Source organism: Homalodisca vitripennis, chromosome 6 (genome assembly GCF_021130785.1).
Source record: "Homalodisca vitripennis isolate AUS2020 chromosome 6, UT_GWSS_2.1, whole genome shotgun sequence".
NCBI lineage: Eukaryota > Metazoa > Arthropoda > Insecta > Hemiptera > Cicadellidae > Homalodisca > Homalodisca vitripennis.
The window spans coordinates 96,630,563-96,647,503 of NC_060212.1; the positions used below are offsets into that span (position 1 = coordinate 96,630,563).

Consider the following 16,941-nt stretch of genomic DNA (forward strand, 5'->3'; position numbering starts at 1 on the left):
ATACAATAATCTTTATTTACATATTCATAGAGAATGGTAACAGCGTCCTTAAAACTAACAATATTAAAATTTGTATACAATAAATTGGTCAAAAAACAAAACAACATGGCTGACTGCCAACATTCCCTGTGAAAGTGCTCTCAAGAATCAGTAAATTAATGATGGTTTTAGGTTCAAACAACAAATAACCTCCGACCAGCACCTTACCTGGAGTACCGTGAGTCTGTTCACAAAAAAATTTGACACTTAAAACTCAAAGAAAGCGAAATATTTTACTTATTCATTCACTTACCAGTAACTGACCTATATATTGAAGACAACAAACTTTATTTTCGACAATACATAGAATGACAATAATATGTCAAATAATCAGAACCACTTTTAATAAAATATTCTAGGAGCATAAGAAAAGAATTTTGTCTCTTCTAATACACTAACATTGACAAAACAATACTGAAAATCACTAAATCTGGTGTGACGTCACAGCCAACTCATCCATTGCTGCTAAATACGTCACTTCCAACACTACACCAGTTGAACAACAGGTTGCAGACAGCCAGACACTAACCTCCAGCGCTGACACAGTGTCTGCTGATTACTAACCTCAGACTTCTGCTTGCTATTTATTGCCAGACCTAGTAATATACTGGACTACAGTATGTTACAATTTTGACATGGTCATTGACTACCTTAAATCAATCTAACTTATACTGTGCAATTTTATACACCTGGACCTCAAGTTTTATGACATAAAGAAACAGCCAAACTTTACAAAACTGATTTGATTTTTATATTTTGAACCTCAATTATTGACATAAAGAACCAGCCAAACTTTAAAAAACTGTTTTGATTTTTATATCTGAACCTCAATATTTTTGACATAAAGAACCAGCCAAACTTTAAAAAACTGATTTTAATTTTATTTCTTAACAAGACTCTTGACATAAAGAAGCAACCAAACTTTCAAAAACTGAACATCTCCTCATTTTCAGCCTCTGGATTTTTCTTTCTTTTCCTCCAAGAATGCCGACAAGATATCCCTGTGGTATATGTTCAATAGGAGTAAAGTACTCAGGACTAAAGTGCACTGGTCTATGTGGACATGCCGGGTGTCAAGATATCAGTGAGAAAATTTTGAAATAAATGTCCTCCAATAAAACAGATAACTGGAAATGTAAGAAATGTACTACAGGCTCTCCAAACCTGCTGTTGACTCCCCCAGCCTCCAAATATCCTCAGACGCCAATTCTTCATTACTGACAAGTCAAACTGAACCTCACATAAATATTGAGGAAGTTCATTCTAAAATCAAAAACCTCAGAGATGCCGATGATCTAGAAACATCCCTTACTCTAGCTGCTGAAGCCGGAAGTGCTTTATTACTTGGAGGGAAGAACACAAATGGTAGAAATATCATATACCAAAACAACACCTCATATTGTATAACATCAACACCACTCCCTCTAAATAGAGGCGTTCCTCAAGGATCTGTCTTGGGGCCGGTACTTTTTATTCTGCTCACCAACGATCTCCCAAACTATCTCCAAGAGCTTAGCCAGGTACTCATGTATGCCGATGATACTGTCCTCCTCATAGCAAATAAACAAGTACAAGAACTAGAAATAGCATCCTTTATGGCTCTAAATACAGCAAAACGATTTTGTAATCAGAATGGCTTAGTATTAAATGACAAGACTCAACAACTAAACTTTGGAAGAAGAACAGTTGAATTGACAGGACTCCCAGAAGTTGACCTTGATAATAAAGCTAAATACTTGGGAGTAACTATTGATGACAAACTCACCTGGACACCACATATTGATCAACTTTGTTCTAAACTTAACTCCTGCATCTATGTCCTTAAAAGACTAAAGGCTACCAATACTCAGGAGATAACTAGAATTGCCTATTTCGCACTTTTTGAGGCTCATCTCCGATATGGCATAACAGTCTGGGGCAACTCCTCAGCAAAAAAATGTGCAACGTATCCTGGTAATTAAAAAAAAAGCGATTAAGATCTTAGCCAACCTCAATCCACTTGACTCCTGCAGAAGTACATTTAAAGAACTAAAGACACTCACATCAGTATCCCTCTACATCCAGGAAGTTATCCTTTACACTACTAATCAAAATCTAACAAGAACAGGACAGCTCCATTATTACAACACCAGGCATGGAAACAATTTCATTTTGCCGAACCACCGTATCAGCCTATATGAAGAGAAGCCAAGCTACATGGGACCAAAATTGTTTAACTGCCTTCCTGACTACTTGAAGAAGATCTCCAGACAAAAACATTTTAAGAGGAAACTTCAAGAATGGCTCCTGGAGTGGTCCTTTTACTCGATCAAAGAATTCACTGGCTTAAAACAACAACATCAAAATTTGTAAAATTAAAAACCAATTTTGTATATTTATATAAAATATGACTTTACTACCATCTACCATGACGCCATTGTATTTCTCCATGAAATTACAAATAAAGAATTTTTGATTTGATTTGATGGTCTTGTTTTTTCCATCAAACATCTCTTTCTAGATATTCTTCAATGGTGTAGAAGGGATTTTCTAGCAACCACTTCTTTATTTCACTCCTGAAAGCCTTTGTGTTACTCTTCTTCAGATCTTCTGGTAAATAGTTCCACAGCTTCATACCCATGTATGATGGCTTCTCCTCAAACAGGGCAATTCGATGCACAGGAAGATGAAAGTTTTCTGCCCTTCGAGTGTTGTAATGATGGATGTCACGACCTCTTGGTAGTCCGTTATTGTGAACAGAGATAACTGCTTCCAGAATATAGAGAGCCGTGACCGTCAATATTGATAAGTTGACAAAGAATGGACGACAACTGTCTCTGTTGTAATCCAGTCAGTGCTCTTACTGCCTTTTTCTGGATTACTAAGATGCGATGTAGGTTGCCTATTGAAGAGTTTCCCCATACTAAGATACCATAAACAGAGAAAAGCTAAGACGCAGAATGGAGGAGTTATAATTCCACAGAAACTCATAAACCTATCTATGCTAAGCATCACGGAGCCCAAGTGAATGGTGAAGTATCTAAACCTTTAAAAGTAGATATGACAGAAAGATGGGCTCTCCCAAATTCTTTTCAACATTGCTATTGAGAAGGCACTACAAAAAGTAGCAGAAATGAACATAGGTAATAAGCATGGGTGTAAAATCAATACATTAGTCTTTGCAGATGATGTACTTATATTATGAAAGCTGTTGCAGAGTACACAATAATCGATTAAATGTTATGGGCTTTTAGGGGAAAAGTACCTTTTCGGACATAAACGCACCAAGTATGGATTACAAATATTTTCTTTAGTTGATTTCTGAACTGGGAGCTTATCTGGGAAAACCCTTTCCAGGATCCTACAATGTTAGACAAACACAGACACCAGAGGTACTTCAGATAGTGGAACCAATGGAAACATACCATTATCAAATGGAACTTTTACAGCCACACAACATTGTATTAGTTAGGACACTAAGGAAAAAGACAAAACCGGAAACCCAAAAAGTTTTAATTACTAAAGGACAAGACAACAATTCCTCACTAATTGGTTTTGTAGAAAAACTAAAAGCCCTTGTTTCTTATGACGTATCGTCCTTTTGGTGTAAAGCATGCACCACAATAGACACATTGATCCTGATTCTGGTGATGCCAAACATATAAATGATATAACAAAACAACAGGGGTGTTGACATAATAGATGGCCTCGGAGTCTTAAGTAATTAGATTGAACTCTTTTATCATCTTGCACGGAACAACAGGCAAGACAGATACATAAGAAGACATTGGATGAAAGAGCTCAACCAAGAAACTGACAATAATTAAAAATATTATGAACACAATCACTTATAATAAATTCAAGATTCATTTCGTATATTGTTCTTTTAATAGACACATTTTCTTTTTAAATGTAAACAAATTTTTAACTCTATATTCTTAAAAAGTATGTGACAAATTTCTTTCTTTCTGTAAATTTGACGTCAAATAGTATACTGTACTGGTATTTTTTTATAGACAGAGTTTAATATGCAGATTATTTAATTCAGTATATTCTGAGAGACATATATTAAAACTAATTACAAGATTTTTTCAGATTTCCCTTTTAAAAAAGTGACAAATAATAAAAAAGTGTGACCTAATTGCTTTTAGGTGATCAAAAGAAAATTCCTTCACTATGGTCCCTTGTTTCAAGAAAGTGGATGCAATCGCTCAAGTATAATTTATATTTATAGCTTGTTAAAAGAATAATTATTTCAGATATGTCTAAATCGACTATCCTAGATTGCGTAAAAGTGCAGAGTACAAACCATATTGAAAGCAGAATCCTTAGAAGCGATGTCTGTCCTATGTTTGGCGAGCAGGTCCTTCAGTTCCAGCTCCTTCATGGTTTTCTCTTTCTCTAGATCGGCAACTGTCTCCTCTGCAATGGAGCGAGCCAGAGCTTCACTGTCCGCTCGAGCCAGGGCTATCTGCAGCTGGTGAGCCAAGGAGCCCCTCTCCTCCTCCAGCTCCAGAATACATCTGGACTTCTCCTCTATCTCCTCCTTCAGCTCTTGGGTTTGTGTTTTGTACAGATCCTGTCAACAGATGGAATCTAATAAGTCTGTGACAATCAACTCTCTTGACATTATTTCACGATTACTGAATTGTACGCCTGACATAACAAAGTCCCTATACTAAAAATATTTGAAATTAAAGTGAAATACTGTCTTGCATTTGATGTTTTAGTTATAATACCAAAACTATCTCCAAATCATAAACACGATCACGTCTAAAATTATCTTATAATTTTGATAATGGAAGCCCATAAAAATACATTACATTTTTTACAAAGTGTTGCGATTGGATCAAATCCCTAATGCAAGCCATTGCTGAACAAATCAAAACTTTTTGAATCATCTTTAGTTTGAAAATCTAGTTACAGTTGTTGAAAAGCTTTGTTATATTCTTCCTCGGACGGCTTGCCATAGTATATGAAGCCTTAACCCTTTAAGTGGCAAGCGCCGTCTGAGACGTATGATTTACGCCGCCGCGAAGTGACAAGCGCCATCACAGCAATCGCTTCACATTTAAGGCTGTTGCTCCACAACCGTCCATTATTTTTAGGCCTAGTTTGAACTATTGTATTCTCCATGATATTTCCTATACATATCATATAGTATAGTGTGTATTCATGTTACTAATGTTTGCTGGCTTAAATGAATCCAACAGTTTTCGTTTGACCTTGCGGTAGACGAGAGAACAGCTGTCTACTCGTCTCGTCACTGTTTTGTTTGGCGAATTTGCGTACTGTTATTGTCAGTATATTATTGTTTATCGCGTTGTTTGTGTTACTGGTAAATGTTTAGGTTATTCGTTCGTCATGGAAAATGTTGGGGTACTTTGGGATTATACCGACCACACCAGTATGAGGAACACAAAAATATAAATTTATAGAAAAAACATTATAGAACGAAAAAGCAACTCTTCAATTACAAAATTACAAACTTACAACGAATATTAATTGTTAATGGGTTTCCTGTGACGCCCAGAATGCAGCAATATGAAGAATGAGTGAATGTAGTAGATTTCCGCCTTCAGCCGCAACTGCCGACCACTACGCATATTTTAGATTTAGGCAACTAGTCATGATCTTGTAAAATCTAATGGCCCTCTCTTCGCTCCTGGGTAAATCCCAAATTCTCATAGTGTCACCCATCACTAATCTATTACACACACAGTAAAACACGGAAATACAACAAAGCGACGCACTCGACAGACACTTCGGCACGAAAGTACAAGAATGCAGCGCACCAGCTGAACGGGCGGCGAGATTCTATAGTCACGTTATTTACTAGACCGCTCGACTTTGACCTCTGTCTGAGGATGGGGAGGGGTTTGCGATAAGACAATTCCTGTTTTATATTTACGAAATACACTGTGCTATGACAAACTAAGCCACTATTATCGGCCCTACACTACTGGGAGAAAAAGACAAGCCCCTTCTAGTGACTCGGAGTAAAAAAAACCAGTTTGTACATAGATTTAGTTTTTCCCATCTAACTTTTTTGTTCTTGTAAATAGAAAAAAATGTATAGGAAATAATTTGTTTAGAATAAAATTGTGTATATTCTATGAATTTGACATTATTTTGTAGCTCCAGTAGTTTCAATGTGACGGACAGTAGAACTTAAAAATTATTTTTTCTAAAAGAAAATCTTTACACATCTACAATGATATTCATCTGAAAATATAGGTAAGGAACCAAATATTATATTTATTCTTATTCTATAGTTCATAAGGAAAACAAAAATATATAATGTTGCTAGGTTATCACTTAGACAATACACGCTCTGTATAATAAGTAACCGGACTGAGCCTGCCCCGCTCCGTCAAAGCGTCTGCTAACCGGTATCTGGTGCTGTAATGGTGGTGGGGGGTCTAGTGAAAGGGAACCGGGCTGCAGCAGTTGCCTCCAAGCGCTTGGAGAGTTAGTATCGAGCAAGAGCGGAGTGCATGTTCAGTTACCCCGTCGGAGTGAAAATGGAGAGTACGATCGAGCAACGTTTTAGCATTAAATTTTGTGTCAAACTCAAGAAAACGGCCACGGAAACTCTTCAAATGATTCAAGAGGCTTACGGTGAGGATGCTCTGTCCAGAACTCAGGTGTTGCAGTGGCACAAAAATTTCCGGGAGGGCCGCGATGACGTCCATGACAAACAGCGCGTCGGTCCTCCATCAACAAGTCACACGGACACAAATGTGCAAAAAGTGTGTGATGTGTTGAACAGTGATCGTCGTCTGAGCATTCGGGCTATCGCAGATGAGGTCGGAATTGATAAGATGACCGTTCAAAACATTATTAAGAACGATCTGGGCATGAAGAAGATCTGCGCGAAGCTGGTACCCAAACACCTGACTGATGAGCAAAAGAAGCGTCATGTTGCTGTCGCTTCGGAAATCCTTGATCGACTGCAAACCGAACCAGAGTTTTTCAACTACGTTATTACAGGAGAGGAGACGTGGGTTTTTGAATACGATCCTGAGACGAAGCGGCAGAGTTCGGAGTGGCACACACCGGCGTCACCAACAACCGAAAAAAGCGCGCATGAGCAAATCGAAGGTGAAGTCGATGCTCATTGCTTTCTTTGACGTGAAAGGCATTGTTCACAAAGAGTTTGTGCCACCCGGTCAAACTGTAAACGGCCAGTACTACAGAGAGGTGCTCCGTCGACTAACCGCCCGGGTTCACCAAGTCCGTCCAGAGATTGCAGATTCGTGGATTCTCCATCACGACAATGCACCGTCGCACACCTGCCTGCTCGTCACCGAACAGTTGGCAAAACAGTCGAGGGCAACGTTGCCACAGCCTCCTTACAGCCCGGATATGGCACCACCGGACTTCATTCTGTTCCCCAAGATCAAGAGACACCTTAAGGGGACGCGGTTCGGGAATCTGGAAAACGTTCAACGTGCTACGACGAGGGCTCTAGACAACATCGAGGTTGCCGACTTCCAGGGAGCGTTCAGGGATTGGAAAATACGGTATCAGCGTGTTATCGACTCCAATGGGGACTACTTTGAAGATTTCTAAAGAAAAATTGTACATATTTTGCCAATAAAAAATTTCCTGAAGTCAGTCCGGTTACTTATTATACAGACCCTGTATTTTCTAAAAATAAGTTTAACGATCACAGCAATTTACCCGAAAACGGCCTGCCACTGAGACCACAAATGACCACCACTTATAGGGTTAATGAATTTGTTGGTACGCTAGGTTTTAGAAAATTACATCAGACACGTGTGGCTGGCCAAATTTGTTTCAAAACACAACTGCCGCACCTGCCGATATTTGAAAATCACGGGATACTGTGTGAGTTTCAATTACTGTGTGAGTCCAGTGAGACCCAATTACTGTCTCAAAGTGGACTGAATGTGTGTCACATACTAACTGGTAACCAGTAAGAGACAACATGGCAAAACCAGCTATTGGTATTCCCAGACATCCTAATGGGCATCGGTCAGACGAAACAAAACCTAATAAATAAATTCATGATTGTTGATTCTTGTAATAACTTATTTTATAAGTTGGTGTTGTGAAAGTACTAAGTGAATATATTGAGTGTGTATACTCACTTCCAGTTAAAATAGGACTATTTTACACAGTTTGATGAATGCTGAGTAACAATCTAAATTAAATTCTATTTTCCTAGCACGTTTATGACATTTAACACAAACAGATAGTAAAAGAGCGATGGTTGAATTTTTACTTTACTCCCTACAATGCCACTCAGACAGCTCACCGAGAAGTACTGCTCTGCTTCGAGCTGGTCCTGCAGCTCCTTCATCTGCAGGTCATCGACAGAGCGCGCCGTCTTGACGCGGTGGAGCTCCTCCTCAGCTGCACGCTTGCTCTCACGCAGACTGGCCACTTCTCGGGAAAGCTGGGCCTCCCGTGCGCGAAGGTGTGCCACCTCGCTTGTGGCCAAACTCGCCTCCGATGCTAGTGCACTCTTCTTGGCCTGCTCCTGCTCCACTTGCGCTTGCAGTGCTTTTGTCTGTCACACACAAACATTTGTATGGTTAGTACTTGACTAACTCAACAATAACAAAGTCAATGCAGTTGAAATACTCAGTGAAACCCACCTTCTCAATTTCTTGCCTGTGTTCCCCCTCCAGTTTCTGTAGCCTTTGTTGTATCTGTCTGTAGTCGACGGAGAGCATGGACATTTGTCTCTCCTTCTCCTGTGATTGAAGGTCTGACTTTTGCCTTGCACTTTTCTCCTCATTTAATTTCGCTTGAAGGGCTTAAAATATTACAACAAAAAATACATTAATATACTCAACTAAACAATGTATTTATTATTATTTGTTATCACTCAAGCAACTAGAATCTCTTACAATAATAGTTTACCTTGAACTGGCAGGTTGTTTTTAGGTAATTAACATACTATTTCTATAAAATTAATAAAAAAATCTTTTTTTACTGTCATTCTATCTATACATTGATACCTATTTTGTTGAAAATGAACTAGAGACGGTGTGATTTAAAATATGAATCATAAAATAAACATTTAAGTTTTTTATAGATCAAAATAAAAATTGCAGTAAAGTTGTGTTACAATAAAATGTGAGTAGCGAGTACCTAGAGACAATAGTTATGTAAATAAATTTAAAATTTTAAGATAGCCAAAATTTAAAAAAAATGTATTTCAGTTTTTGAAAACGTATAGGTATATTTGCTTTATTTTATCAATTATTTTTAGTGCACAAACCAGAGACAGCACAAAAATACATTATTCTCAATGTATACATTATACATTACAATGTTCAGCATTTCTTCCAGTTTCAAGTGGTATATAATCTGTGATATATAAAAATGTTGATAACACCCAAATAGGTACTATAATGAGTGACGAGAGCGAGCACTGCAAATTAACAGAATCTCTGTTGATACCAATTGAGACATGACATAACCAATGGAAGATCCATTGACTGTCAGCTGTTAAAGGGAATTTTATCCAAATATAAAAGTTGTAAATAAATGAGAACGCAAGTCAATATCTAAAAATCAATTACCTTACCATTTATTATATAATCGTGAAATCAGTCTGGATGAAAACAAGTCTAATTCTGTCCTATTTGAAGTACAACAAAAATATGTTAAACAAGGTAAAATCACATAGCCTACCTCGAAATATGCAGTCCATTCGGTCTGAAGCATGAGAATAAATTATCAAATTAATTACACAAGCTTTGTGGATAAAATTCCTAAATTTAAAAACTTGAATAAAATACTAAAGACTAGATTAATTTTAATTTAAGGTAAAAAGTATGTAGTTTTACCACATAACAGTATTTCTTTTAGGAACTTAAACGCTAATGAAATTCAAATACAATTCATGAAAAAAAAAATGTTAAACTGATTTTGAAAAGGTATAGTTGAAATAAATTGCAAAATTAATGCAGAAGGAATTGTTTTATAAACCATACCAGAGTACACTTTGTATTGCAGTCACAAAAACAAGATCATTATACTTCTGTAACCTATTTAAAATATTTTTTAATTGTGCACCTTTAACAGCTTCAACGTTAGCTTCCTCTTTGGTTAGTAGCCGACTGCGTTCGGTCTCCTCGTGGGCCCGAACCTCCTGGTTGTAGCGGTTCTGAGCTGCCTTCAGCTCCAGTGTCAGCAGGGCACATTCCTTCTCCAGTGACGAAATCCGCTCATTGAGTTGTCTGTTGTCCTCAAGCGCCTTATTTTCCCGGTTGCTGCTACGCTCTAGTTCCGCGTGCAGGGCTGCCAGCCGACCTGGAAACACAACACACCAACTCATTTTTCGCACAATCACTCACAGCAAGGTTCTGCATTAAAGGGTTAAGATACATGCATATTTTATAGAGGAAATATTTATTTAATTAAAGAAGAGGTAAATCAAAACTAGCGGTTGCTGTTTGTTTCACATTAAGCAGCTGACGTTTGTACATAGACACAGGAGACATGTGGCATTCCATGAACATAAACAAAGAAAATACAAACTGCAAGCAAAATATTATTGACAAAAGTACAATTTGTTGATTTCGTTATCGATTTACACCAGTTCATACATAAACTATGACAAAAACACGTTTTAAAGATTAACAATTTGCATACTGCCAATCAACTGATAACCCAATCAACCGATAATTAATGAAGCAGCAAATATTCACAGATTCGATTGATGTATCCTATCAATCAACTCTCAAATGAACAAAAATTCAGTGGATTCAAGATTCATTTTTGACACATCACTAGTCAATAGCATTTTTGCCAACATGGAAAACAACAAGATTTATTTACACATTACATCATTATAATGTATTTAAACAAAAGATATTTGTGATCACTGATTTTCTCCTCTGTTTAATCACAAATTTCAGCATTTCTTTAAATTTTTGAGTAGACAGCACAAACGAATTATACCAAAATCATTAAAATCTGTTGCACCATTTTCTCTATCTTTGGTATTTTCATATCTGACATTGGCTTGCTATAAAAATAATATATGTTTTTGAAATAAATGTTACGATTCAATAATAAACGTTTCAACATAAACTAATTTTTTCAACTGAGATTTCTTTTTTTACCTTCCAGTTCCTTATGCAAGTCAGTGACATGAGTCCGAGCTCCCTTTTCTTGACTGAGCTGGCCTTGCAGTGTTGCCACTTCCTGCTGTAGAGAGTCCCGCTGAGACTGCAGTGCTGCCAACATTCCCTGTAGCTCGCTTGTCATCTGCTCACTGGCAGACTTGGCTACATTCAGCTCTGCCGCCTGCTTGCGCAATCTCGCAGCACTCTCTGTTTCACTCTTCAGCTTCTCTTGTAGTTCTGATAGCTGAAATATTACTAGACAATGTCAGAAGACCACAAGTAATAGTTTTCTAAATAATAATAAGCTGTCATTTAGTTAGCATTAAATTGTTTAACAGTGTCTAACTTAACCCTTTTAACTTTGTAAGTGAAATATCTCTCTGATTAAATCTAACTCCAAACTTTCAAAGCGGAATATGCCACAGTATAATGATAATTCTACAAAATTTCATCAGAATTTATGGGTGAGCTCCTTTGGTATTTTGTAACACTCGTCACAACACCCAGCGGCAGTTTTATAACTCAAGCTTTTGTTTAATCAGTGGCCCGCTGTCACTCTTGAGCAGAAATATTCCTTTGTGACAAATCAGCTGCTGTGTACACGCTTAGTTATTTGTAAACTGATATCACTCAATAAATTCATAGTCATTTAACAACAACGTATTCTTTGTTTAAAGTTTGTTATTGATGATGGAACGTTTGACAGGATAACAGGATTTGGGACATATGCCTTTGTTTTGTAACCATAACCGATGGCAAAAGTCCGAAATCCTGTTATCCTGTCAAGAACCTATTGATAATGTCAGAATACAGTAAATGTACCCAAGTCAACAGACAAAACGTTAATTAAATAGTGTAAATGACTAACAGGTGTTTAAATTTAAAATAAAATCAGTACAGTAAACACACGGTACAGTACAGTACAGTAAAAACTGAAATAAAGAGGGGCAGCCATATTGGATAAACAATTTTTCGGTTAACCAAATTACATCTCAATATAACCTTTTAGAATGGGTGAGTAGGGGAAATTACATACAATAGGTTTCTAAAGTTATGCTTTGCAAATGGTGGCAGGAGCAGGAAGATGACAAATAGCAGCGTGAGTCGAACATATAATTACTTGTAATTATAATTACATAGTAAGAAAACTTAATTTTGGTTTATTCCAATTACTGTACATACAAACATGCAGTAAATAAAATTAAAAATTTTCAGAAGGACACTTTTTAATTCAATTGTACACCGGGAAAATAAAAAAATAACTTTTATAAATTTAAATATTAATATTTTTTTTATTGAGCAGTATAAAGATGTAGATTTTAAGTGATATATTTACAAAGTTACATCTGTTCATTTTTGGTGTGAACCATCATTAACATTTTTTTTATGGCAACATAATAAATTTTAGCTAAAATATTATCTGTATTTTTACAATAAATATAGGAGGGTTGTCCAGAAAGTAACAGCTGTTTAAGTGTTCCGCAGTGGATGGGCCCAATGCCACCATCTTGGGGTACAAAGATTCATACCCTCAATACACATCGAGCTGTAGTAGCAGGCAGTCTGTATGTTTCCTGCTTCGCTTACTATGACTCGCACTACAATTATTAAAAATCCACCACTTGTGGAGTGCATTCAGTGAGTAAGCTTTTATTGGAAAAACTACAACCTATCATTAGAAATCAATCTCCTACTTTGTAATGATTACGGTAATGGAATATGAGTGAAAAGTAGATAAGACAGTGATGTATTGATTTTTGAAATGGCAAAGTTAATTTTCATGATGAAGATTACAGATTGGTCTAACGTGGTTACTGAAGATTTGTTGACAAAATCAATAAAAATCTAAGTTTAACAATCAGTGAATTTTCAGAACAATTTCCTCAAATTTCATGAAAGCTTGGTTACAAAAACCTTTGTAACAAGAGGGTTCCGAAAACTTTTACAGATAATCACAAAAAACGAAGGGTTGCTGCATCTATGGATTTTTTTAAAAGATTACGATAAACAAGGTAATGAACTTCTCAAACATATCACAGCTGGTGATGAAATAAGGGTGAAGCATGTTAATTAGGACGAAAAGACCTAGTACAGAACGGGGACACAAACATCCTCACAAAAAAGGAAGAAAAATGTCTTCACCCTATGACTGCCAGAAAGATTATGGCACCTATTTTCTGGGACAATAAGAGTGTGATTTATAAGTTGATAATAAGGTTGATTTCCTTGAATGAGGCTCAACAACCAATGCAGAAAGATATTGCTAAACACTGCAGAAGTAAAGATATTACTCAAAAGAATCTAAGTCTTTGTTCTAAAGACATGTTGTTAACTTCAAATACTAATTGCAATTAGTTAAAAACCTACCTGCTTCTCCATGAAATTGATTTTATCGTTAACTTGCTGATTGTTGTTCATTTCTCGAGCCCTTTTATTCTGTTCCTCCTCCAGTTTCCTCTTCAGTTCAGTAAGTTGCCCTTCTGTTTTCCTCCTGACTTCAATTTCGTTTTCGATTCTTCGTTGAGACTGTAAAACACACAGTATTAAGTGCAAGATATTTTATTTATAAACCTAAAGAGTACAGAATAGACAAAAGCAAAACAAAGTGTGTGTACACAATATAAATGTTGGTTTTCCTGTTACTAAATTCGTCAACTAAGTAAAGATTCAAGACAAGAAGCCATTCTTTGAGATGTGACTTTTTCAGATTTTTACCAAATGGTCTGAAAGAGGATTGTGGAATTTCCACTCCATCCAGCTTGGTTGTTTCTCGTACTATGAAAATTAAACTTTGTTATCATTTTTAAATGTTTTTATAAGCACAACATAACTAAGAGAAATACAGACTCACTTCCTTGAGATCATGCCTGGCCATAGTGAGAGACTTCTCCAGCCGAGTGGTTTCCTCTCTCATCTCGGACTCGCGCCTTGACACTGTTTCCAGCTGTTGCAGCAGCACTCGCTGCTTCTCCTCCAGTGCTTCCACCTCCATGCGTTCCCTCTCCAGCAGGGACTCCAGCTCCCCATTGTGTTCCCTCTGAAACATTCACAACTGTTATTTCCTTCATGTCCTTCAGTAAAAACATTTTCAAAAATTACAAATGTATTTGTTTTAATTTATCGTATTAAATGTAGTCAATGCTTATTTTAAATAAAAATTTGATAATACATGTAATTTATTAGGAAAAATTCAGTATTATAGAAGCAGTCGTTAACATAAATCTTGATTATAAAGAAATTCTTTTATTCCTGCTCAACCCTAAAGGTAAGTGCTGTAATGGGTGGGCATTGTGTCACAAGGGCCAAGACGTTATTGTTATTTTGATGTGCTTAAAGTTGCATAGCTAAAATTAAATTAAATGCATAATTCCTTTATGAATAAGATACTTGTAGGCAATTAAGCAGTATATTTGTTTTTAATGTGTCCCATGATGAATTACACTACAAATGTATTTTATAAATTTAGTAAAAATTCGTAATTAAATAAAAGTACTAATAACAGTTTTGAGTTCAAGAAATATAATAGAAAAAGGGGTTCAAATAATTTAAACCTATAGATGGGCTAAAACTAGTATATAATTTGGTCAAAATAATATATTAAGCCAACACAATACATTGGGATCCTTATTTTCTTATTAATTGAAGCTTCATAAATTAAATTAGCGGACCAATTGAACAGTCCAAATTAGACCACTTTGGTTGCAAATTCAGAAATATGAAATAACAAGGAAAGCTAAGTATCAAACTGATTAGAGCTTTGTAATAAACCAAAGCGGAGTCACAGTATGGTTTTGAGAAGTTCGTCAAGAGTGAACCAATAATAAAAAAGGCATCCTCCCATTTCAACATTATTTTAAATATTACTAAGCGTGGTAAACTGTATTGACAGTAGTAGATACATGCACTAAGAAAACATTAATCGATTGAATTGACTCTTTTGTTACGAAGTCTGATATTTTTCTTGTACTTCCAATTACCTAAATACTTTAAAATTACATGGAACAACTCGGTATAAACTGTGGTACAGAGAAAAAATGTTCGTGTGGTATTTGAATCTTATAGTTATTGTCGGCGGCATAATAAGTCCTGTTCAATAAGCCCGGTACTTCCTACAGTAGTCATTTGAAATAGATTCATATTTTTCTTAGAGATATGTAAATAAATAAAAAAAATATTTAAAACTGTTTGAAGATTTAAAAAGTGTATAATATAAAATAAAATTTTAATTCTTAATGTACTGGTTATTAAAAATGAAGACCTATTTATCTATTCATAATTATTTTTAAAAATCGAATATTTTCATACAAAATTATTTTACTTATGGTAATTTATGTGGAAGTAAGCAATTTAGCTTAAATACATTTCTTACAGTTCGTTTTTGCTAACCAAACAGTGATTGGCACTAAAAAAGTTAAAACACTTTATCTTTATATCTTAACTCTTGGTAATATTAACAAGAAGTTATATAATTAGAAAAAAATATATCAAAATATCTCTCCCACATGTGGCAGACAGGTCAGCCCTATTAGTGTTTGTGAAAACAAATATTTTAAAATTTGGCTTGAAGCGAAAACAACATTTTTTAAATATTCTGTACTCTTTGACCATTACTTTTTTTAAATCTGATAACCTCAACATTACTACACCTTATGAACAACATTGGAATTTCCCCCTTACACATTTCTTTATTACTGGAGTTTCAGTTGTTTTAAAGAACTGTAAATATCTCTAACTACCCATTTGAAGGTATCATATGACCAACACTAATTTCAGTATGTAATGCATCCTTCGTCAGTTTTCTGTAATTTTGATAAAATTTGAAAACAAAATCATCAGAAACTTACCGTGTCCACCTTCACCACCACCATGGAAAGCATGAAAAAGAAAAAAAAGCGTTGTTACAAAATGTTTGATCTTTTAATGGTTATAACTATTTATTTGAATGGTAAATTAAAAAGAGAATAAATCACTTGAATTTAAGTGTTTCTTAAAGTTTGTTGTTTTTTTTATTTTGAAAATGAACAAGTGAATGGATACATTTCATTTAAACTACGATCTCGGAGTTGATCTTGCACGCTTCATACCACATGAGAGTAGCTTACTGTACTTGGTATAACTGGTTAGAATATATCTTGTTTATTATACTGAAGTAAGAACTCCACTTGTTAAATCTAAGAGAAGAAAAACATTGGCAAAGTCTTAAAATTATGCTTAAAAATTCTTGAATATCATGAGAAATTCTTTAAAAATTTGTAAGGCCATACATAGTATGTTATTGTATCAATAAAGATTGATGAACAAAAAGTACTAACTCTGCCAAAATGCTAGGAAGAGCTCTTACTCTTTGTCCATAATTTATTTTGTATTAGATTGTTTCTGTCACACAGCCCTTACTCTTAGTCCATCATTTATATTTTTACTACATTTTTTTGAAAAAAAAGAATGCATATTTTACTGAAAATACTGTTATTTGACGATAATTTTGTGAACTTTAACTTCTATGAGTTGACAAAATATTTTGTTTTCTGTTTAAGTTTCCTGCTCTTTACCTTGAAAAAACTTAATTTGACAAATCTTTTCTTAACCTTAAATATCTGTGTGGTCCAAACTGTTTTAATCTCCAGAACTGTACAGCCACATATGTGGTACACCTCTACACGGAGTTGACAAGTTGATAATTAATTATGAAGTGTTCACATTAGCTCAGCGAATAAGGGACACAACTGATTTATTGTTCAGTGGAAAGTTTATGAAGTACATCTATAAGAAAAGTTCAGAGTTATATGTTAATAAATAATTAATATTTAATTAC

The 16,941-nt window shown here is 35.4% G+C and overlaps 1 protein-coding gene across 3 annotated transcripts in view; it reads right to left on the reverse strand.

Annotated features, from left to right (window-relative positions):
- LOC124364587 (rho-associated protein kinase 2) overlaps nt 1–16,941 on the reverse strand; it is a 71,640-nt gene that overhangs the window by 14,240 nt on the left and 40,459 nt on the right. For 2 of the 3 annotated variants that reach the window (XM_046820167.1, XM_046820168.1), the window contains exons 13-20: nt 15,974–15,982; nt 13,981–14,166; nt 13,497–13,655; nt 11,127–11,373; nt 10,075–10,311; nt 8,646–8,806; nt 8,303–8,557; nt 4,328–4,597 (exon numbers count right to left, since the gene is read on the reverse strand). In XM_046820167.1, the coding sequence (XP_046676123.1) occupies nt 4,328–4,597; nt 8,303–8,557; nt 8,646–8,806; nt 10,075–10,311; nt 11,127–11,373; nt 13,497–13,655; nt 13,981–14,166; nt 15,974–15,982 (1,524 nt within the window). The remainder of the gene's footprint in view (nt 1–4,327; nt 4,598–8,302; nt 8,558–8,645; nt 8,807–10,074; nt 10,312–11,126; nt 11,374–13,496; nt 13,656–13,980; nt 14,167–15,973; nt 15,983–16,941) is intronic. The other variant, XM_046820169.1, reaches the window with a different exon arrangement.